Here is a 23,174-nt window from a genome sequence, read left to right on the forward strand (position 1 = left end):
CCACCCCCACCCCTCAGAAGGCTGCATATGAAGGAATGAGGTCCCCCTGCCACTGGCTCATAGGGGATGATCTCCCAGCGATGTACCAAATTGGGTTTCCACAGCAACTGCAGATTTTGCATTGAACCCTCCTTTCCTAGTACAGCAGGGCCTGACATAGAGACCACTCTGCTCTAGAAACAGGCTCTTTGCCAGCTTGTTATTTCGGAGCAAGTCATAGACGCCCATGGAACATTTTTTTAATCTGAAATTGAAATTGAGGGCCTGCCCATTGAGTGTGTGTGTGTGTGTGTGTGTGTGTGTGCGCGCGCACGCACACACACACACACACACACACACACACACACACACAGAGTCCGACATCCCTGGAACGACATACCCTCCAACATTTCTCTGATGAAAATAGGGACATCCCATTCCATAATGATAATTTTACTATTTATACCCCGCACATTTTACTGGGTTGCCCCAGCCAGCCTGGTAAGCTTCCAACATATATAAAAACCACCATAAAACATTAAGGAAACTTCCCTATACAGGACTGCCTTCGGACAACTCAGGGGGCGGATAACTCCATACCCTCCAGCATTTCTCCAATGAATATAGGGATATCCTAAGGAAAAGCGGGACATTCCGGGATCAAATCAGAAACTGGGACGGCTTCTCTAAATCAGGGATGTCTCTGGAAAATAGGGAGACTTGGAGGGTCTGGAACGAGCCTCTCAGTATTGGTCTTACTCAACACCCACTATCCAAAAGACTCACCACTCACAGATCCCTTCGGCAAAAACCTCTAACGAACAGCCATTCCCCACATTCCTTACTTGTTTGTATCTCTGTGAAATGAGCAGGCCTTCCTCATGTGGTCGGCGGGTACAGCTGGGTCCCAGACTAAAACTTGGCAGTGAAGGTACACCTGCAAGAGGAATGGATTTTGCTCCTGGGACAGTCATACATGACCATGCTTAATTATTATTATTTGTTGCTGCAGAGGAGGGCAACCAAGATGCTCAAGAGCAGGCTTCCTCAACCTTGGCCCTCCAGATGTTTTTGGCCTACAACTCCCATGATCCCTAGCTAGCTGGACCAGTGGTCAGGGACGATGGGAATTGTAGTCTCAAAACACTTGGAGGGCCGAGGTTGATGAAGCCTGCTCAAGGGTCTGGAAATCAAGCCTTGTGAGGAACAGTTGAAGGAGCTGGGTGTGTCAAGCCTTAAAAAGAGGAAACAGAGGAGATACGATAGCCATCTTCAAATATCTTAAGGGCTGTCACATAGAAGATGGAGCATGCTTGTTTTCTCCTTTTCTGGAGGGAAGGACTGGAACCAATGGCTTCGAGTTACAAGAAAGGAGATTCCGACTAAACATCAGGAAGAACTTCCTGGCAGCAAGAGCTGTTTGACAGTGGAACAGGGTCTCCCTTAGGAGGTTGTGGACTCTCCTTCATTTGGGGTTTTTAAGGAGAGGTTGGATGGCCGTCTGTCAGGGATGCTTTAGCTGAGATTCCTGCATTGCAGGGGGTTGGACTAGATGACTCTTGGGGTCCCTTCCACCTCTACGATTCTATGACTCTAACAGTTACACCGCTCACTTGTAAACTGCTCAGAAGTCGTTTTATCAAGTATAAAATAAATTATAAAATATCTACACATGCCTTCAACGCCACACGTGCCTGCAAAAGTTTTGAAGAGGACATCCTTCTCTTTGATACACTACAGCCCCTCCAAGCAACAATGTGGTAGCATTGTGCCCAAGCACCACAGAACTAATAAAGTAGGATAAATCCACCACCTGCAGACCCCCTGCAATACTAGAACAGCCAGGAGCGGTCCCTGGCACCGCCCAAGACCAGTACTGCCATGGCTTGTGGCTTCCTCACAGGGATGTCGTATACAGCATAACCCAGGGGTCAGCAAACTTTTTCAGCAGGGGGCCAGTCCGCTGTCCCTCAGACCTTGTCGGGCGCCGGACTATATTTTGGGGGAAAATATGAACGAATTCCTATGCCCCACAAATAACCCAGAGATGCATTTTAAATAAAAGCACACATTCTACTCATGTACAAACACGCTGATTCCCAGACAGTCTGTGGACTGGATTTAGAAGGCAATTGGGCCGGATCTGGCCCCTGGGCCTTAGTTTGCTTACCCATGGCATAACCCCTTATTTTGAAGGGTGCTTCCATGCAGTACAAGTGAGACCCTCAAACACAGGTGCAAGCTGAGGGTCTCCTTGCACAAGCATTACCAAAAGTGGCCTATTGCATGTTGAATGCAAGAAGTTCCTGGTTCAGTCCCCACCATCAGGTTTATTAACTGCAAACACCAAAATTTGGGACCCCCTCCAAACCTAAGTTTCACAGTCACTTTGCGGCATTTTGCAGTGATAAGTCCGAGTTTTGCAGAACCCCACAAATGGAGTAATTGATACAAACATGGGGTTCATAGTTAACACCCCAAAAATAATATTAAAATTATTATTTATACCCCGCCCATCTGGCTAGGTTTCCTCAGCCACTCTGGGCGGCTCCCAACAGAACACTAAAAACCGAATAAAACTTCAAACATTAAAAACTTCCCTAAACAGGGCTGCCTTCAGATGTCTTCTAAAAGTCAGATAGTTCTTTATTTCCTTGACATCTGATGGGAGGGCGTCCACAGGGCGGGCGCCACCACCGAGAAGGCGCTCTGCCTGGTTCCCTGTAACCTCACGTCTTGCAGTGAGGGAACTACCAGAAGGCCCTCGGAGCTGGACCTCAGTGTCCGGGCTGAACAATGGGGGTGGAGACACTCCTTCAGGTATACTGGGCTGAGGCTGTTTAGGGCTTGAAAGGTCAGCACCAACACTTTGAACTGTGCTCGGAAATGTACTAGGAGCCAATGCAAGACTTCGGCACTGGTTTGAAGGGATTTGGTCCAAATCCCTTCAAACCAGTGCCGAAGTCTTGCAATATTTTTGCAGCGTTTTGCAGTGAAAACTCCCATGTTTTGGAGTGCCCCACAAACCGGGTAACAGCTACTCAAACCTAGGGTCATCATAGCTATCCACATCTCCAAATAAGAGCTGGGAATGCCGGGTGCTCAAAACCCTGAAGAGCCCCTGCCAGTCAGCTTAATGAGCCAACGGCGTGACTCAGAATAAGGTGGCTTCCTGGGCATGATGCAAAAGTACAGAATGTAGTACTGGGAGCGGAGTTCCGCCTCCATTCAAACAGGTTCCTAGCCCTGAGGCTACACAAAGCATGGATTAATGAGTCGACAACTGCCTGCTGAACAGCGGATGAGAGGTATCGCTGCAAAATTGGAGGTTATTTCAGGAAATACTGGCGCAAGGCCTATTAAGAGTTCAGTTACTTACATCAGTATCTATTTCAACGAATTCAAAGGCTTGCAGAGAAAGATGGAGCACTTCCGGAGTCTGTCTAGGGAGGAACCGGGAATTTGCAACCCTGCTGTCAACAAGGCACCTGCCCAAAACCCAACAAGAAATATATGTTTTAAAAAGCACATCTCATTCGGAGGACAAAATGCATCCAAAGTTTTTTTTTAGCAGATGGTACACAATTGTCTCTCGGTGCAAAAATCCAGGCGACACTAGCAGCTTTTGAAACAAAAAATAACCTGGCACTTAAGTTTATTATGGATTGATGCCATTAATATCCCATCTTTTCTCCAGGGGTGGCAGGCAGAGGCACCCCCCTTGCATTTCATCCTCCAAACAACCCTGTGAGGTAGCTTATTTTATTTTTCAATTTTTTTTATTAGTTTTCCAAATTTATAACAAGCAAATCCACAAACATAAAAAGAAAATGTCAACAAACAAACAAACATTTATCCTGACTGTAATAATTCCCCTTTTGTTAACATTGTTGGGTGACTTCGATTCTCCCTGGCTGAGTTTCCATATAAATCATTGTAGCAGTTTTCCAAAACTATTTGGTAAGCTTGGTAAGGCTGTTCCCCTTCCATCCACAGAACTCAAAACCCTCCAGTGCAGACTCACCCATGGTTTGCAATGACAACGTAACTCTGGGGCGATGTGCTCAGGTCTGGAGTTGTGGCAGCCACACACTCGTCCACAAAAACCTGCAAAGGCTGGTGGAAGGAACGCTGTACAGCAAACTGAATGTGGATCTGAGAGCCCAGGGGGAAGACGCTGGAGGATGAGGGGGCGCTGAAGTCCTCTGCAAAGACAGAAGAGGCAGCACTTTTAGGAGCAACGAGGGGAAACAGTTTCCTGCATTCTCTTGGGGGAACCCTCTGAGGGTGGGCACATGCCAGGGGTGGGCAGAGCAAGGTGGAACAAAGGGCAAGACTCTACAGCTGACTATATTTCCCCAGATGCAACTCAGAGGGTGGCATTCAACTGCTCATGAGCAGACCCACTGGAAATAATGGACATTACGAAGGCCCAATCTGCACGATACATTTATAGTACTCTTATTACATGTCCTATGGGACTGCCTCTCCTGGTATGTCGCACGGAGGACCTTATGGTCTTCAAACAAAAACATCTTGGAGGTCCCAGGCCACAGGGAGGTTAGGCTGGCCTCAACCAGAGCCAGGACTTTTTCGGCTGTGGCCCCGATCTGGTGGAACACTCTGTCACAAGAGACTAGGGCCCTGCGGGACTTGACATCTTTCTGCAGGGCCTGCAAGACAGAGCTGTTCCACCAGGCCTTTGGCCAGGGCACAGCCTGATCCCCTCCTCTGGTAATCCTCACAGAACTCTAGCCCAATGGTTGCCATTAATTTGATTTGAACTGATTTTATAATGAATTGATTTTACAATGCTGTATTATTTTACTGTTGTTAGCCACACTGAGCCTGGCTTCGGCTGGGGAGGGCGGGATATAAATAAAATTTTATTATTATTAATTATTATTATTATTATTATTATTATTATTATTATTATTATTACATTGCATTTAGGCAGAGAATGGCCCAGGGTCACCCAGTGAGACTCACGGCCAAGTAAGGATTCAAAGCCTGGTCTCTCAGGTCCTGGTCAGGCACTCTAACCAGACTCCAACATTGCACCACACCGACTCTCCACTTTAAAAGGCAATGGTTTCCTCCAGAGAATCTTGGGAGCTGTAGTTTGTTAAAGGTGCCAAGCATAATTTGAAGACTCCTGTTTCCCTCCCAAAGCTACAATTCTCAGGCTTGTTGAACAATCATCTTCTCTTCCCAGGGAACTCTTGGAAACTGTAGTTCAGGGAGGGGAATGAAGGGCCTTCTTAACAACTCTCGGCATGCTGAACTACAGTTCCCTGAACTCTCTGGGAGAAGCCACGGCTGTTTAAAGTGGTACGATACTGCTCTAAATGTATATAATACAGAGGGGGTCTAAGTTAGGTCTGTTAATTTCAGTGTGCCTGCTCCGAGTAAAATTTAACCAGATGCCTCCCAGAGAATATTATACTTCTCCATCCAGCAACCAGGCAGAATTATCACAGTTCGATCACACATGCCACTGGAATTAGGAGGCTGCGCCTATCATTGGCTCCACCTATCAATGCATCTAGCTCCGCCTACTGTGAGCCTCCCCACCCCCACCCCACCCAGCTGGATCCTGTTGCTTACCATTCATTAAAGTGCCGGTGAACATTAGTCCACTGGAAGCAGAAAGATGGCCGGTGACCGTTGTCACTTGTGGAGGAGGAGTCGTCAAGCGCCCTGCGCTGGAAGAGAGGAGAGTCAGTCTCTCCTTGCGAATGTTACAGCGAGCCACCTCACTGTGGACTAGGGGAGTGAAGCGACGAGATGGGCGCTGTGCATTCACCACTTCCAAGTTCCAACTCGCAGCGCAACTGGGCTAATTTTCATTAGGTTGGAGAGAGCGTGGGAGCCTTACAATTCACTTGCATATTTTAATTAAACATTAGGAAGAACTTTCTGAGGTTAAGAACTGTTCAAACAGTGGACTGGAACTACAGTGGTACCTCGGGTTACTGGTACCTCGGGTTACAGACGCTTCAGGTTACAGACTCCGCTAACCCAGAAATATTACCTCGGGTTAAGAACTTTGCTTCAAGATGAGAACAGAAATCATGCAGCGGCAGCAGCAGGAGGCCCCATTAGCTAAAGTGGTGCTTCAGGTTAAGAACAGACCTCCAGAACGAATTAAGTACTTAATCCGAGGTACCACTGTACCTCAGAAGCTGGTGGACTCTCTTGGAGGTTTTAAAACAGAGGCAGGATGGTCTTCTGTCAGGGATTATTTAGCTGCGATTCCTGCATTGCAGGGGACCCTGACAACTACCATTCTGAGAAATCTTCCAAACATGCCCCAAGTCACCCTTCTCCATCCTGGCGCCCTCCAATCCCAGCTAACTGTGTATAAGATGGCAGCCTCAAGTCACTGAGGTCCAGCTCTGAGGGCCTTCTGGCGGTTCCCTCCCAGCGAGAAGCGAGGTTACAGGGAACCAGGCAGAGGGCCTTCTCGGTGGTGGCGCCTGCCCTGTGGAACGCCCTCCCATCAGATGTCAAGGAAATAAACAACTATATGACATTTAGAAGACATCTGAAGGCAGCCCTGTTAAGGGAAGTTTTTAATGATTGATGTTTTAATTTATTTTTAGTCTTTGGTTGGAAGCCGCCCAGAGTGGCTTGGGAAACCCAGCCAGATGGACAGGGTAGAAATAATATATTTATTATTATTAATTATTATTAATTTGTCCCCCCTCCTGCTCCAAGGAAGTAACCCACATGCTTTTAAGAACTACTATATGAGAATCTTTTTTAAAAAAATTGATTTGCTGCCTTAAGAATGCTGCGTTACACCAACAGGAAACTTTCCTGGTGGCTTTTGCAGATATCAGACTGTATATCCTTAGCAGATTTCTGCTGCAAAAGAAAAAAAGAATTTACAGGAACTTTTCTCCCGCAGCTGAACTCTTAACAGAGACGTGTTTGGATTCACAACTTCAGCTCCACTTCTGACATCCATCCTCTTCACCCCAAATTGCCTTTCCCATGTCCACACATGCAGTGCTTACTCATGATTGGTACAGTTAATCCTCTCCATGAAAGGGCTCCTGCTGTAGAGATCGGACCGGGTGGAGGGCGGCCTGTAGACCAGGCTACTAGAATACTCTACCATTGCGCCACAGATCTGCAAGAATAAAAAACTGAGACGTTAGCATCCAGATAATGGAGGCTCAGCCAAAGCCCACATTCACACCATACGTTGAAAGCAGCATCATACCGTGTTAAGCAGTTGTGGCTTCCCCTAAAAATTCTGGGAGCTGTAGTTCATGAAGGGTGCCAGGAGTTGCTAAGAGACCCCACTTCCCCCCAAATTCCCCTCTCAGAGCTACAATAGCTAGAATGGCTTAACGCTCAACCTCTCTTCCCAAGGAACTCTGGGAATTGTAGATCTGCGAGGGGGAATAGGGGGTGTCTTCACAACTCCCAGCACCCTTAATAAACTACAGCTCCCAAAATTCTTTAGGGAAAGCCATGACTATTTAAAGTGGAAATGTGATGCTTAAATGTATGGCGTGAAGGAGAAGTCAAAATTTCTGACTTTGCATCTAGATATATAAATTTATTTTAATGCAGCCCATTTTGTATTTTTAATTTTTATGTATGCAATTGTTTTAAATTGTTTAATATAGGTTATTGTAGTACAAATCAATGCCTCATGGAATCAATTACATGGAATCAATTACATGGAAAGTAATTCAAAGATGAAATAAATGATAATTCCCTGTTTAGGGACGTTTGTAATGTTTGATGTCTTATGGTGTTTTTAATATTCTACTGGGAGCCGTCCAGAGTGGCTGGGGAAACCCAGCCAGATGGGTGGGGTACAAATAATAAATTATTTATTATTATTGTTGTTCTTATACAACAATATGCATATGCAAAGTTTATTACTCAAATGTTCACCCTTCGAGGCCCCCCCCCCCATTTCCTCTTTTTGGCAATGCATAGACGACAGGCTTTTACTATGGAAGTAATATACAATGGTACCTTGGGTTACATATGCTTCAGGTTACAGACTCTGCTAACCCAGAAATAGTACCTCAGGTTAATAACTTTGCTTCAGGATGAGAACAGAAATTGTGCGGTGGCGGCGCGGCAGCAGTGGGAGGCCCCATTAGCTAAAATGGTGCTTCGGGTTGAGAACAGTTTCAGGTTAAGAACGGACCTCCGGAACGAATTAAGTACTTAACCTGAGGTACCACTGTACCTACCTTGAAATGGGAGCCCGCTTCAGTTCCTGAGACACAGAGAAGCTTCAGGGCATTTCTCTCCAAACCTCAATGAGGAACTCAATGGAGGCTGGTCCATTAGGACAAAGGGGGCATTGCCCCACCAACCTCAGTCTGTCCTCAGCCAGCTCCCACCAGCCTGCCTTCTTACTCACAGCTAGTCCCAGAGGCTGACTTGGAGTTCCCCTTCCGCCTCCTTATTCTCACTGTTGTCTTTTTAGAATTCACGAGGGAAAAGGAGGAGGAACACAAAGCAAGAAGTTGTTAACTCATTCTGACATTGGCTTTGGTGCCACCTACTGTTGGGCTCCCTACCTTCTGCCCTACAAGCAACATTCTTCAGCTGCCTCCTGAGTGACCGGCAAGTCACCACAGCAGCCTGCAAAATCCTGGCCCCTCAGAAACTCACCAGCCGTGCAAAGCCACATTCCTTAAAGTGGTACTGGAAGTGGAAGAAGCCCTGTCGGTTGTCCTCAAAGGAAGGGGAGCAGCGGCCGAGGTGCAGATATTGCGGTTCCAGCCTGAGACCTGTGTCCCAAGGGTCCATCTTGACCACTAGATGGATGCTGGTCCTGTTGCATTTATAGGGCATGGAAGGTGCAGGTACTGCAGTGGGAGGGAGAAGAGACAGATACCTAAAAGGCTTGTAATCACAGGCAGATTGCAGGAAGGAGCTGGGCCTCTACGCCGCTACTCTTTTTTTCCCTTCCAATTTTTTTTATTGATTTTCCAAAAAAAAATTAAACAAACAAACAAACATAAATCTCAGCTGTATTTAAACCAATCTTAGTAACATTGTTAAGTGACTTCCTCAAATTCCCCTAGTTGAATTTCAGTGTGTATCATTTTAACAGTTTTCCAAAACACAATTTTCTCATAAAATTAACTTAATCACTTACCATCTTTCTTTCTTTCTATTCTAACTTTAAACAGATTAATCTCTAACATTACATATTTAAATCCTAAGCCTATCTGGTATTTGCAAGCTTTTCCAATTAAATCATCTTAACATATTTAGCTAAATAGTCTTTGAATTTCACTCTACGCCGCTACTCTTAACCACAGTTCCCTGTTGCATCAGTGCTAATCACAGTGAATGCTGAGGAGATTCCTCCTCCTAATTGCTGGAAACAGCCTCAGACCCTGGTTTCAAGCCTTGGTTAAGAGAAGAGGCAAGGAACCTTTTTCAGAACGAGGGCCACATTCCCTCGTAGATACCCTTCTGGGGGCCGCATGCCAGTGGTGGGCAAGTGTGGAGGCAAAAGTGAGCAGGCCAATGGATGTGGATGTTACTTTTGTGCAGTAATTTAACTTCTACACACACTTGCATACCCGCCTCTGGGCAAGCAAGGGGCATTACTGGTGTTCAAGGACATATTCCAGCTGTGCAATAACCACTCAAGGAGGGTACAAAGCAGGGCCAGTGAAGGGGTGTGGCCTGGTGAGAGTTACAAGGGCCAGACAGAGAGGCTTGGAGAGCCAGATTTGGCCCCCGAGTCTAAGGTTCCTCTCATATAGTCAAGGCTGGCAGGAGAAATTTGAGCCAGAGAATAAATAAAGCACACAATCCCATAGGGCTCCTTATTTTGAAATGTGCTCCCCGCCCCCAAAAATGTGGATGTTGCTTTTTAAATACAGTGGTACCTCAGGTTACATACGCTTCAGGTTACAGACTCTGCTAACCCAGAAATAGTGCTTCAGGTTAAGAACTTTGCTTCAGGATGAGAACAGAAATCGTGCAGCGGCGGCGGCGGGAGGCCGCATTAGCTAAAGTGGTGCTAAGAACGGGTTAAGAACAGTTTCAGGTTAAGTATGGACCTCTGGAATGAATTAAGTACTTAACCCGAGGTACCACTGTATTGGTTTATAGATTTTAGGTAAGCTGCCCTGTGTACTTTTGTAGATAGGCTATAAATGCAATAATAATGCCATAACGATATTTTGAAATGCAGGAACAAAACAGGTCTAGATGCAAGGGTAGGAGAGGGTCAGTTCTGGGTTCAAGTGCCTTCTCAGCCCACACTAGCCACTGGAGGGCCTCAGCCCTATTGTTTTCAATATAAGCCTCCCTCAGAGGCTTGTAGAGGACAGAGAGTAAGAAGAGATACCCATGGTCACCCCCTCAAGCCTCAAAACCCACAGCAAAGGAGATGCAAGCCCAGCAGCCCTTCCCAATGCAAGGAGAGAAATGCAATTTGCAGGAGAAAAGATGATGCAGCTTACCACTCTGAGCAGCAGCAGAAGCAACCACCAAACTCCAGGCAAATACCACCAAGCTCCTCTTCTGCAACCGCATATTGACGCTCTCGGCTTCCAGTTCAGAAAGAAAGTAGACACCAGCCTTTCAGCTTACTCTGAAGCTCCTGTTTATACCTGCTCCCACCTTCTGGGGGCGGCTTGAGCTACTTTCCCAGGGCACAGGTGCAGAGGATTCCTTTTGATCAGCCTCCCTCTCCATCAGGAAGGGAGCAACATTTCCCAGAGGTAATCGCTGAAGACACTGGTGATAAAAGGGCATCTGAGCTCTTCTGTTGACTGAGCGTTTGTGTGTGCAAAAGCTGGGTGCCACCCCCATCAAACGGTTAGTCATAGTCTATGTGCACATTACAGGCTTAAAACGCAGCTAACTTTTTCCAATTCAGATTTAAGTGGGTTTGGGGAGGAATGCATCAAAATGTAGCACATTTCATTTAAAACAACAAAACACATCTAGGATTGATGTGGATTGTGGTTAATCGTGTGGACATACCATTTCCCAAACCAGATGTAAAATGTTTCCCCCTCCACAGTCACTTTTCTTATTGCAAACAGCCCGTTTTGGGTCTGTTCTGCTAGAAAAGCACTGTTGAGTTTTATCACCATGTACCTGCTTTAATGGGGGTGGGCTGGGAACATGTATCTACCCAAAGGGGTGAGAGAGATGCAACCTGTTAAAGGGAAGGATGACCCAATGGTTACAGCAATGGCATTATCTGTTTTATTATAAACTTCCTTGTCCACTCTTCAGCATAAGGTCCCAATGTAATATATACAGTTATTACAAAAAGAGATAAAACTATTGCAATGATAAAAGCAAGTAAAACTGGGCAATATACTTTCAGCCCATACAGAGCTGTTTAGAATCACCAGCTTTTTCCACCAGCCACTGTAACTGTGTCTTTAGCAATAGTCTGATGTGCAGATGTTAGCAGCTGATGACACTTATCTCCGTGTGGGTCATCTAACAATATTCACAGCACAACAGGAGCATTAAAGGCACAGAGCAAACTTTGTGCTCTCCCCCCCTGCCTGGTCAGTTGGCAACTCTAGCAGTGGTGAAAGGCTGGTTTGAATTTCTGGGTGGTGTACAAAACACCCCCGTAAGCTATCAGCTTGGAGAAGCTTCACTCCCAGATAGATTATTGTGTTCTCAAGGAAAACTGAGGGGTTGTGTAGGTGCCAGAGGCCCAGACCTGTGTAAAAGCCTTGCTCTTTAATTCTGCATGTGTGGTAAGTAGCAAGGAGCCTGCAGTTACTCTCTGAGGAGAGAAAGGCTCTCTACATGTGCTCAGAGGTGCTTTTAATTCTCATTTCATACTTAACTGCAAATGTATGCAAATACAGGCCTTTATACAGATGAGGAGTCGTGGCGGAGGACTCAGCTGGTCAACACATTTTATGTACCACTGAGTTCAGCAGACTTTGCATCCTAATAAAGCCACCATTGTAAGTGCACTAACTTGAGAGTAAGCTGCCTGGAACACAGCAGGAATGACTTCTGGGTGGAAAGGCTTGCGATCATATGGCATGCATTAGGACTGTCACCTGTGCCTTTGCATATTTTACACGGGCTTTTGAATCTTAATGTACAGAAGAACACCCTGTGCTTTAAATGTGTGTTGGATGATGTGTTTTAAATATATGAATGGGGTGGATCCACTCTCCCCATTGATCCACCCCCTTGGCCCAGCGGTCTCTGCTCATCCTCCTCTGCTGCTCAGAGCCAGCGCAATGCAATTTGGTGCCTGAGGCAGAAAATTCAAATGGACCTCCCCTAAGCAACTGGGGTTGCTTCTCAACAAATTGTTTATCGAGTGTTCAACCTGATTTACTTGCAAAAAGTTTGCAGCAAGATTATGTTGGCTAGTTATGAAACATTTGTTTTGATTTGTGCATGGGGAGGTTAGACGATGGTACACCAAGCAAATATTGTCCTGCACTTTGCGGTGCCTTTCCCCATTGCCTTCCTTATCACAACACATTCGTTTTGATGGGTGGGGCGAAGAGACAGGTTGATTGTGGAAGAGCACCAATTCAACATCAGTTGTGCACCCTGAAATCGCCAGTATGTGATTGAATCCCACCCCCCAAATGGCAAATGCCTGGAAGTGTCCTGATTCTCACGGGACACAGTTGTCCGTTGGGAGGTTCTCCTGTGATGACGTCACTAGATAGGCTCTGCTGAGCTCCAGAAACACTGCTCTGCTATTCCTTCGCTAGCTGGTATCACATAGGCTGCCTCATACCGAGTCGGTTCATTGGTCCATCCTGCTCAGTATTGTCTACACTGACTGGCAGCAGCTCGCCAAGGTTTCAGACAGGACTGCTGAGCCATGGTCCTTCGCCACACCCACACCCCAACCCACCCCAGCTCATGCCACCACTACAAGTGGGGGAAAAGGAATCAAGAGTCTGAACAGCTCAAAGACCTTTGTATTATAAACAGCCTTACATTATAATTATTTTACAAAATTATAGTGATTTTTAAAATTTCTCATCTTTACAAGTGGAGAACATTAGACATCTATACTGAGTTAATGGTGTGTGTTTGTAGGTATATTGAAATATACTCAGAGTCGCAAAGTGATTTCATGCTCTTTATTCAGCTCATAGTGGTGAGGAGGAATGAATGAAAGTCCCCTCAAGGTATCTGCTTTATATACATTATTTACACTATGGGCTGCACATGATTGGCTAATTCCGGAATTCTACTGTAAGCCAATCAGGTTGTGGATTCACTTCTATCTGGAGCATGATTGGGTGGTTCCTGCCAACCAATCATACTGCTGCATTGTTCTAGGACCAATCAGACTGCTGCATTCTGAATCCTATTGTTCTAGGACCAATCAGACTGCTGCAGTTTGGATCCTATTCAACTCAGCACATAACATATATATACACAGAGAGAGCGAGAGAGAGCTGTGATGGAACAGACAGGAAGTGATGTTGTTCTGAATTATTGTTATCAGTCACAGTAGGACCAGCAGTAGCCAACAAGGTGCCCTTGAGTTACTGGTCTACAACTCTCATCATCCCTAACGGTTGCTGGCTGCAGGTGCTGGTAGCAGCTGAAGTTCAATGGCTTCTGGAGGGCCCCACCTTGGCTGTCCCTGAAGTCATACATGGGGCAAAGGGGGGAGCCCCAAAAGGATCTCCCTCACTGTACCCTTCTGAGTACACTCCCCACATTTGGGTTGCCTTTTAGCACCACCCAGTTCCTAAGCAACTCCTTTGTGGTGGAAATACTCACTTGTGCACATTTAAAGCACGTGACTTCTCCCACAGAATTCTGGGAACTGGACATTGTTAAGGGTGCTGGGAACTGCGAAGGGTAATCTACAGCTCCCAGAATTCTTTGGGGGAAGCCATGTGCTTTAAATGTATGGTGTGTTGGCAGACGCCTCTCCTGGGTTTTGTTTTGTTTTTTTGTTGCAGTGAGAAGCAGCAACTGGGAAGCCTCCTCCCTCCCACCATTCCTCTCTCGCATTCTGAGTGGAGCCCTCCCTCTAAGCACACTAGTCCTCATCAGATCCCGTTGCTTGTCAGGGCTGACACCTCCTCTTTGAGGAGAGAAACTCCAGGACCCTCCAACCAGCGAGGACATTAGCTCTGGCAGGGACGGCGGAAGTTTGGAGGAAGACAGCAAGCAACATTCTGCATCCTGTGGACCAACCCCACAGAGGTGTCTGGAAAATGGCTCTGCTGGGTGATGAAGATGATGACAAGGGTCACATCCACACATCATACATTGAAATCACAGCGCTTTCTCAAAAGAATCCTGGAAACAGTAGTTTGTTCAGGGGGCTGGGAATACTGGCTCCGTTATAGGTAAACTATGGTCCCCAGGATTCTTTGGGGGAAGTTGTGTGCTTGCAATGTGTGGTGTGTACACAGCCGGAGTCCCAGGCCTCCATAATCGCAGAAAGAGGTACATCGGCACAGATTGGGTTTGTCTAGGTAGTGTTCCAGGGTGGAGAATTCAACCTGAGTTGATGAGGAGCACTCAGTCTGAAATGACTCAGCTCCCAAGGACCTTTAACCAGCGGCGTAGCGTGGGTTGTCAGCACCCGGGGCAAGGCAAGTAATTTGCGCCCCCTAACCCGGGGCAAGGCAAGTAATTTGCGCCCCCTAACCCCTAACCTGCCGCCGCTGCCAGCTTCTTCTTGCTGCTGCCTGGGCTGGGGTATTTACGGTAAGGTAGCCATGGCGGCGGCGGCGGGTCCGTGTCAGGTGATCTGAGGCGAGTTGCCGCTGGTGCTGCCGCCCAAACGACGCCGCTTGCCCGGAGGAGGAGGAGGGCAGAGAGACGAGGAAAATGCAACATGGCCCAGCAGCTGCAGCAGCGGCAGCGGCGGCGGGGGGGCTGTGAGGAGGGGCTGCCTGGCGCGCCCTCCGCGGCGAGCGCTGAGAGCCGCTGCCTGCCGGACGCCTTCAGCCCGGACGCGCGCACAGCTCGTCGGTTCCGCGAGACATGGGGCTCTGCTACAGCCTGCGCCCGAGGCTCTTCGGCGACTCCGGAGGCGGCGAGCGCGCCTCCCCCAGATGTTGCGCCCGGTGCAGCCGGCCCCCCCTGCACCCCCCACGCTACGCCACTGCCTTTAACTGACACTGTAAACACACCATACATTTAAAGCATATGGCTCCCCCCCCCAAGAATCATGGGAACTGTAGTTTGTTAAGGGCGCTGGGAATTGTAGCTCTATAGGGGAGAAACTACTTCTTTGCAGGAAGCCATGTGCTTTAAATGTTGAACGTGCTTTGTATGTATGGCATGCAGTCCTGAGGTCTTCCAGCTATACGTCAAGAGGGTCTATAGTTTTATGTTCCCCAAGAGCCTTTGCTCATGTGAGGCTGAGGGTTTAGGGCGACATGGCACTTTTTGGTTGGTCACCTTCGCACCATACATTTAAAGCGTTATGATACTATTTTAAACAGGCATGGCTTCACCCAAAAAATTCTAGGAGTTGATAGGAGACCCCCTATTCCCAATTCCAGAGCCACAGTTCTCAGCATGGTTTAACAATAAATTGTTCTTCAAAGAGAGCTCTGGAAATTGTAGTTTTGCAAGGAGGAATAGGGGTCTCCTAACAGGGCCTGCAACAAACTACAGCTGCCAGAATTACCTGGGGAAAGCCATGACTGTTTAAAGTAGTAGCATAGCACTTTAAATGTATGGTGGGAATGTGGCCTTTTTCTTTGTTGCTTACTGTGGTTTGAGAGTCTTGGGTTGGCGATGGCAGCGGATGGAGAGCATTTCAACCTTCATGCCATTTGCTCAGCTACATACTTAGTGGTGCCTTCTGTCCTAACAGCCCCATTGCTGAAGCTGCTTTTAAAAAAACAATACAACCCACCCACCCCCACTTCTTGCTAACTGCTAAGCAATTTTTTAAAAGTGTTTTTATGAGCAAAAGAGAGGCAGCATAAGCAGATGAAACCAACCACACACACACACACACACACACACAGAGAGAGAGAGAGAGAGAGAGAGAGAGAGAGAGAGAGAGAGAGATGGCAAGAACAGCCTTTGCTGGCAAACCCGAGTCCCAGTTTTACTGGGCATTTTATTGTATACCTCCAAAGCAGCTATTTGTAAGCACCAGAATGTGATTAAAAGAGGGATCTGCTAAGGACATGGCTGATCTTTCCTCACCTATAGAGGATTAAGAAAGTCGAAGGTGCCCTTGATGGTTCTCCTAGAACTAAAAGGAAAGGAAGTGTGTCAATTCTGGCATTAATGTACTCTGTACAGCAGCCTTTGCCTACCCTGGGCCCTCCTGATGTTCTTTCTGCACTACAACTCCCATCAGCCCCAGACAGTGGTTGCCGTCTGGGGCTGATGGGAGCTGTGGTGCCAAACATCTGGAGGGCCCCAGGTGGGCAAAGGCTGCTGTCCAGTTTATCGCTGCCAGATGAGTCAGTGCAATCCACAGTTTCTTGTTGCCTCTCACACATTGTGGCTTGCGCAATCCTGAAACAGAGGCAGATTTCAGTGCACAAAGGAACACACTCGATCATCCCCCCCCCCCCACGGAGCAAAAGACACTGGGCTGTTTCAGTCTTAGGAGTGCACTGCCAACAACACGCAGGGGCGAAATGCCGCCTTTGTGTTGGAGCTTAACTTGCGTGTGCAATTAACATACACAAACACACACACTCATTCACAGTTAATCTGTTCGCAGTAATGTTGCAGTCCCCCTCATGGACAATAGCTACACTACGCATGCATAGCAGTTGGCTATTGATTTAACTGCTGAGGGTGACCACCCTGGGAGCTCTACTACAGTGAGGATGCTAACCAGGGTCTCTGCCTCCCTCTCGCAGAATTACAGTGCCCTGGATTCTCAGGGGAATTACTATTTAACGTGGGGTTAGACAACGTGGTGCCCTCCAGATGTTGTTGGGTTCCATCGTCCCCCATCAGAATTTCCCTATCAGCCCAACCACATCTGGAGGCAAGGTGTTGGCTACCCCTGATTTAACTAGTTTTAAGTCTGTGGTATAGATATGCCCATAGACAGACGTTCACTATTTGCGTCTTCGCGCACATGTTCAGAAACGTGCTGCCCATCCAGCACATCCTTTGTCCATCCCTGCAGATGTGAGCAAATTACACGTGCGTTGACTTCCCTTCTTTAGAAAGGAGCATCTGTCAATACATGCAAACGCATACATGTGCGAATAGCCACACAAGCACAAACAAGCAGCCACTTCCCCCAAGTTTCTCCCAACCAGGAGGACACAGGAAGCAGGGTGGTGGCAGCTCATCCATCACTGTTCACAGCAGTTTGAAACGAGACTCAAGAGGAAGAAAATCAGAGCTCTAAAGAGTTAGCAAAATGCTGCAAATTGGCAGAGGTGTCCTGATGCCGTTGTCTGCGGCTGCTTGCTCTGCTCTCAGCTGAAACAGTGGGGCCGGCTCAAGTGTTCAGACTCTGCATGGCACCCAGGGGTGGCGGGGGCCCATCTACTTCAGCCCTTGCCTGTGCCGCAACATCCCCCTCCTGGCACAGCCTGGGCCCAAATGGATGATTTGATCATGCCTTCCCTTGGCCTTGGCCATTCCTCTCCTTTTAACCGCTCATGCTTGCTGTCCCTTTTCATTCTGAGGCTAGTTCAAGCATTGGCTGGTGGCAAGCAGGAGCCGTATCTGACCAGCTAAGGTAAAGAAGAAGTGTGGGTAGGGGGGGCGGATGGTTGGGAGGACCAAAATGAAAGCACCTGGTTGTTCTCTTGGACGGGGCACATGTTTGTCAAGAACAGGGACTTTGCGGCCCTCCTACCACTTGAGGAACTCGCGCACCCAGCTCCACAGCTTGGTGACCCAGATGTTGGCCCCCAGGTCCGTCAGGTACTGGATCTCAGGGGTTAGCATCTTGCGGCAGAGCTTCCGGTGCTTCTTGTTGATCCTCTTTTTCAGATTGTAGCCCAGGATGGTCTTTTTGCCAAACGGCTGCCACGGTTGCATGCTGGATTCCTGGATGGCGCTGGCGTCCACCGGGTGGCCCCCGTCAATGCAGATGTTCTTCATCTTCTCATTCTCTTCCTGAAGCCTGGCCACGTCCCTGGCCATCCTCTCACGCCCGTAGGCTTCCACCTTGCGCCAGAAGGTGGCATTGAAGTAGTGGTAGAGTTTGGCGTCTATGAGATTCCAGGCCGTGGCCTTCTGGTAGAGCTCATCCGTCAGCCTGGAGACGCTGGAATCATTCCGGGCGTTGAGCTTGAAGTAGATGATGTCTTCCAGCTCCCAGCAGAGCAAGTCTTTCAGAAGCACCAATGACTCGTCAAAGTACTCTACCAGCATGACCAGGTGGAAACGCTCATCCACTTCACGGATGTACTGTTCAACTAGAGGGCTGTTGGCATTCATGCTACTGTCATAGCCCAAGTCGAAGAAGAGGAGATTCTGGAGGTAATGTGCACCAAATCCATTGGGATCATAGTAACGCCAAGGGTCCTGAAGGAATTCGGCCAGCTTATCGTCGTCTGACAACTTCCAGGTCATGGGAATGAGGCGCCCAAAATAGTGGAAGGAGGACTCAAAGAGGTAGGCAGGGTCCCGCAGCACGGTGACAAAGATGGTGTCGGCTGGTAGCAGCTTGCGCACTTCCTCATAATGGAAGCGCATGTGGTTGCAGATGATGTTGAAGCACATGCCAGGCTGGTAGTCCTGCACTTGACTCCGCTCAAAGAAGGAGGGGTAGTAGAAGTCGTTGCGTCCGCTGGGAAAGGCGAACTTCAGGCGGTGCTTCTCCCCAAAGCGGAAGAGGATGTTGATTATGGTGCTGCTGGCTGTCTTGTGGGTCTTCAGGAACATGATGTCCAGCTTGGGATGACACTTCTGTGGACTGTGGCTACCGTTGGCCAAAGCCAGCAGCCGAGCCTGGGAAGGGTAGGAAGAGCACGAGTAGGGGATTGGGACCCTAAGGGGAAAGCAAGGTAGACAATGAGGATCTCTCCAGGAATGCATAAGGAGCTCTCTCACTATTTTCCTTGACTGCGCTACGCTTGGCAAAGGTCCCAGACCTTCCTCTAGCTTCCAGTTTCCACTGGACATTCATTTTCAGGAGTTGAATGTGGTTTGCTAGAGGAGGTAACTGATTGCCAATGTGTTCTGGGCCCAATTCAAGATGCTCTTAATAGTATTTAAATCCCTAAATGACCTAGGCCACAAATATCTGAAAGACCATCTCCATCACTACCAAGATCTTTGTGTGTTAAGATCTGCAGAGATAGTTCTGCCACCCTCCAAAGTGCAGAGAATGGTGGCCCAGGAGAGGACTTTCTCTGTGGAACTCCCTCCCCACAGAGGTGCATCTGGTATCTTCATCAAACAGTTTTTACCATATGCTCAAGATATACCTCTTTACCATGACCCCTGACACCTGAAATATATTGTTATAAGTTTATGGGGGGCAAGACTCCCCTAAAATCTCTGGATTAAGTAAAGGGGTTAGAATTTAAGCAAACCCCTAATTCCTGGCTTTAGTAAATTTTGGAATTTAATCAGTGGATTTAACATTGAACCTTTCTGAGACCTGCAGGTATATATATATATGCAGTGTGTGTGTGTGTGTGTATTTACTGCTAATAATAATAATAATAATAATAATAATAATAATAATAATAATTATTATTATTATTATTATTATTATTATTTATTTATTTATACCCCGCCCATCTGGCTGGGTTTCCCCAGCCACTCTGGGCGGCTTCCAAAAGAATATTAAAATACTGTGATACATCAAACATTAAAAGCTTCCCTAAGCAGGGCTGCCTTCAGATGTCTTCTAAAAGTCTGGTAGTTGTTGTTCTCTTTGACATCTGGTGGGAGGGCGTTCCACAGGGCGGGCGCCACTACCGAGAAGGCCCTCTGCCTGGTTCCCTGTAACTTGGCTTCTCGCAGTGAGGGAACCGCCAGAAGGCCCTCGGTGCTGGACCTCAGTGTCCAGGTAGAACGATGGGGGTGGAGACGCTCCTTCAGGTATACTGGACCGAGGCCGTTTAGGGCTTTAAAGGTCAGCACCAACACTTTGAATTGTGCTCGGAAACGTACTGGGAGCCAATGTAGGTCTTTCAAGACCGGTGTTATATGGTCTCGGCGGCCGCTCCTAGTCACCAGTCTAGCTGCCGCATTCTGGATTAGTTGTAGTTTCCGGGTCACCTTCAAAGGTAGCCCCACGTAGAGCACATTGCAGTAGTCCAAGTGGGAGATAATCAGAGCATGCACCACTCTGGCGAGGCAGTCCGCAGGCAGATAGGGTCTCAGCCTGCGTACCAGATGGAGCTGGTACACAGCTGCCCTGGACACGGATTTAACCTGTGCCTCCATGGGCAGCTGTGAGTCCAAAATGACTCCCAGGCTGTGCACCTGGTCCTTCAGGGACACAGTTACCCCATTCAGGACCAGGGAATCCTCCACACCTGCCCGCCTCCTGTCCCCCAGAAACAGTACTTCTGTCTTGTCAGGATTCAATCTCAATCTGTTAGCCGCCATCCATCCTCCAACCGCCTCCAGACACTCACACAGGACCATCACCGCCTTCACTGGTTCTGATTTGAAAGAGAGGTAGAGCTGGGTATATATATATTTATAAACAACAACAACAATTCAACAGTGTAAAAATACAGGCTGGACTTGTTTTCCTGACCAGGGAAAGGCCTGGGGATGGGCAATTATGGAGCAAAGGCAGAGCCATTAACCCATAAAGAAAGCCATCAACCTTGAGCTCTAAGGTATTTAGCAAAAGTCAATCACAGAGTTGGAAGGGGGAAGTTTCCAGGGTTACAGTGGGTGAAGATGTAGCAGATAAGGAAGGAGGGGTCCCTCCTTCAGTTGTGTGTTGGTGGGCAGAGATGAAAGGGGTTTAGGATTTCCAAGTAGATGACTTAACCGAACACAGGAAAAATTGCCATTTTGGCAAGAGAGGAAGTGGGGTCTGAGCTCCATGTGAGCTGGCTGTGACAAAGAGACACAGAGAACGTGGCTGATTTCTCTGTTTGCAAACCCAACTCTGCTATGCCTATGAGAGATGTATAGGGGCCCTTTTGGGGTGCTAATGTTCTGAACCCCTCCATAGTAGGCTCAGGTTGTATATATGTGTAAATAAACCATATATCATAAAAACACTACAGACTCCACTGTGCCTCCTTATTCTAAAAGGAAACACAGACCCTAGTAAGTGTGCCTGGTACCCGTGGAATCTCTGAGCAGTGCAAGAGAGATACATGCTCGCCACATTTTCTTAACTGTAATTTGCTAAGAAATGGGAGGTGCAGAGGGCCTTGGTGGGCACCGAGGGGTGACCGAGGGTGCTTTGAGGCTACAGGCGCCACACTGGAGATTCCAGAGGGTCATATTCACCAGTGGCAGAGTGGACTGTACCAGTACAGTGCTTTCCAACTTTAACCCTCCCACACACAAAACCCAATTCCTTGAAAACAGAAAGCTAGCATATCAAGGATAACATGCCCCCAAAAGAAAGAAAACAGATCCCCCCCTCCACCTGCCGCCTGAAGTGGTACAGTCCATTCTACCACATCAGGGCTCAATCCCTTCACTCTCCTTCGTACATCTATTCTGTTCTGAGAGCCTTTCTGTGGAAGCAGAACAGACTGTGGTTCCGCTCATGGTCTCTTGGTCCATACGTCTTCTCCTATGCGCACCAGACTCACTCACTCTGTCATGCTGACTTGTAAGGGTGGGACGGCGTAGGAGTACAGCAGCAGCATGAAGCTGGTTAGGAGAGTCCCCAGGATGAGGCCCTTACACATGGACTTCCAGTTCTTCCCCTGATGCACCATCGCGATCACCTGAAAAGGAAAACAGAGAAAAAGGGCAGTGAATTCAAGGGCAGATTCCTAGAAGCAAGAACACAAGAAGCTTTTTGCATATGGCCCTCAGAACTCACCCCAGACGACACCCTTCACTGGTACTGCTTTGAACCTCGAGTGTTTTATTTACCTGCCTGGAAGGTGTCTCTGAACTAAAGATCCCCTCACGCCTTATATACCCAACTGATTGCTGAGGGTTTCCTGTAGATACTATCTTAGCAGGAGGTCCATTCCATACAAGGTAGGTGTGGCGGCGGCTGCCCCCCTTTGGTATTCTCTCCCTCCCGTCTCTGTTGCCTCTTGGCACCTGCTGAACACCTTCCTCTTGAACTTGCAGGTACTGAAGTGGGAGGGAGAAGAGTCAGCGCCAACAGATACCAAAGAGGCTTGTAATCACGGGCAGATTGCTTAACCATAGTTCCCTAACCCCTGGTTTCAAGCCTTGGTTAATTAAGAGAAGAGGCAAGGAACCTTTTTCAGAACGAGGGCCACATCCCCTCGTAGATATAATAATAATATTATAATAATTTATCATTTATACCCCGCCCATCTGGCTGAGTTTCCTCAGCCACTCTGGGCGGCTCCCAATCAAGTGTTAAAAACAAGACAGCATTAAATATTAAAAACTTCCCTGCCTTCAGATGTCTTGTAAAGATAGGATAGCTGCTTATTTCCTTCACATCTGAAGGGAGGGCGTGCGCCACTACCGAGAAGGCCCTCTGTCTGGTTCCCTGTAACCTCACTTCTTACAATTAGGGAACCGCCAGAAGGCCCTCGGTGCTGGACCTCAGTGTCCGGGCTGAATGATGGGGGTGGAGACACTCCTTCAGGTATACAGGACCGAGGCCGTTTAGGGCTTTAAAGGTCAGCACTCTTCTGGGGGCCACATACCAGTGGTGGGCAAGTGTGGAGGCAAAAGTGAGTGGGGCAATTGATGCGGATGTTACCTTTGTGCAGTAATTTAACTTCTACACACACTTGCATACCCGCCTCTGGGCAAGCAAGGGGCATTACTGGTGTTCAAGGACACATTCCAGCCAGGCAATAACCACTCAAGGAGGGTACAAAGCAGGGCCAGTGAAGGGGTGTGGCCTGGTGAGAGTTACAAGGGCCAGACAGAGAGGCTTGGAGAGCCAGATTTGGCCCCCGAGTCTAAGGTTCCTCTCATCTGGTTAAGGCTGGCAGGAGAAATTTGAGCCAGAGAATAAATAAAGCACACAATCCCATAGGGCTCCTTATTTTGTAATGCGCTCCCCCCCCCAAAAAAAAATCCTTCACACACAAACACACAGACACCCCTCCTCCCTCTAATCTACCTAACAATTTGCTCAGCAACCTCCTTGCTAGCAGTGAGCAAAG

General features: G+C 47.9%; 2 protein-coding genes and 1 long non-coding RNA gene across 20 annotated transcripts in view; 1 reads left to right on the top strand and 2 right to left on the bottom strand.

The window, feature by feature from the left end:
• LOC310751095 (uncharacterized protein) overlaps positions 1-10,973 on the bottom strand; it is a 27,343-nt gene extending 16,370 nt beyond the window's left edge. The window contains exons 1-7 of one of the 4 annotated variants that reach the window (XM_083590077.1): positions 10,446-10,973; positions 8,632-8,828; positions 7,002-7,117; positions 5,587-5,684; positions 4,004-4,184; positions 3,359-3,467; positions 825-916 (exon numbers count right to left, since the gene is read on the bottom strand). In XM_083590077.1, the coding sequence (XP_083446203.1) occupies positions 825-916; positions 3,359-3,467; positions 4,004-4,184; positions 5,587-5,684; positions 7,002-7,117; positions 8,632-8,828; positions 10,446-10,518 (866 nt within the window). In that variant the 5' untranslated portion in view covers positions 10,519-10,973. Of the gene's footprint in view, positions 1-824; positions 917-3,358; positions 3,468-4,003; positions 4,185-5,586; positions 5,685-7,001; positions 7,118-8,204; positions 8,435-8,631; positions 8,829-9,515; positions 10,065-10,445 lie in introns of those variants that run through there. The other 3 variants (XM_083590078.1, XM_083590079.1, XM_083590080.1) reach the window with 3 other exon arrangements.
• LOC310751513 lies at positions 8,716-23,073 on the top strand. The gene is made up of 2 exons (XR_014542580.1): positions 8,716-8,825; positions 22,153-23,073. It is a non-coding gene; the product is annotated as an uncharacterized lncRNA (long non-coding RNA).
• GAL3ST1 (galactose-3-O-sulfotransferase 1) overlaps positions 16,008-23,174 on the bottom strand; it is a 29,544-nt gene continuing 22,377 nt past the window's right edge. For 14 of the 15 annotated variants that reach the window (XM_083590353.1, XM_083590346.1, XM_083590351.1 and 11 more), the window contains 2 exons: positions 21,661-21,794; positions 16,008-18,904 (listed from right to left, as the gene is read on the bottom strand). In XM_083590353.1, coding sequence (XP_083446479.1) covers positions 17,761-18,904; positions 21,661-21,794 — 1,278 coding nt within the window. In that variant the 3' untranslated portion in view covers positions 16,008-17,760. Of the gene's footprint in view, positions 18,905-21,660; positions 21,795-21,945; positions 22,173-23,174 lie in introns of those variants that run through there. The other variant, XM_083590349.1, reaches the window with a different exon arrangement.

The sequence above is a fragment of the Podarcis filfolensis genome (genome assembly GCF_964270895.1).
Source record: "Podarcis filfolensis genome assembly, chromosome: 16".
NCBI lineage: Eukaryota > Metazoa > Chordata > Lepidosauria > Squamata > Lacertidae > Podarcis > Podarcis filfolensis.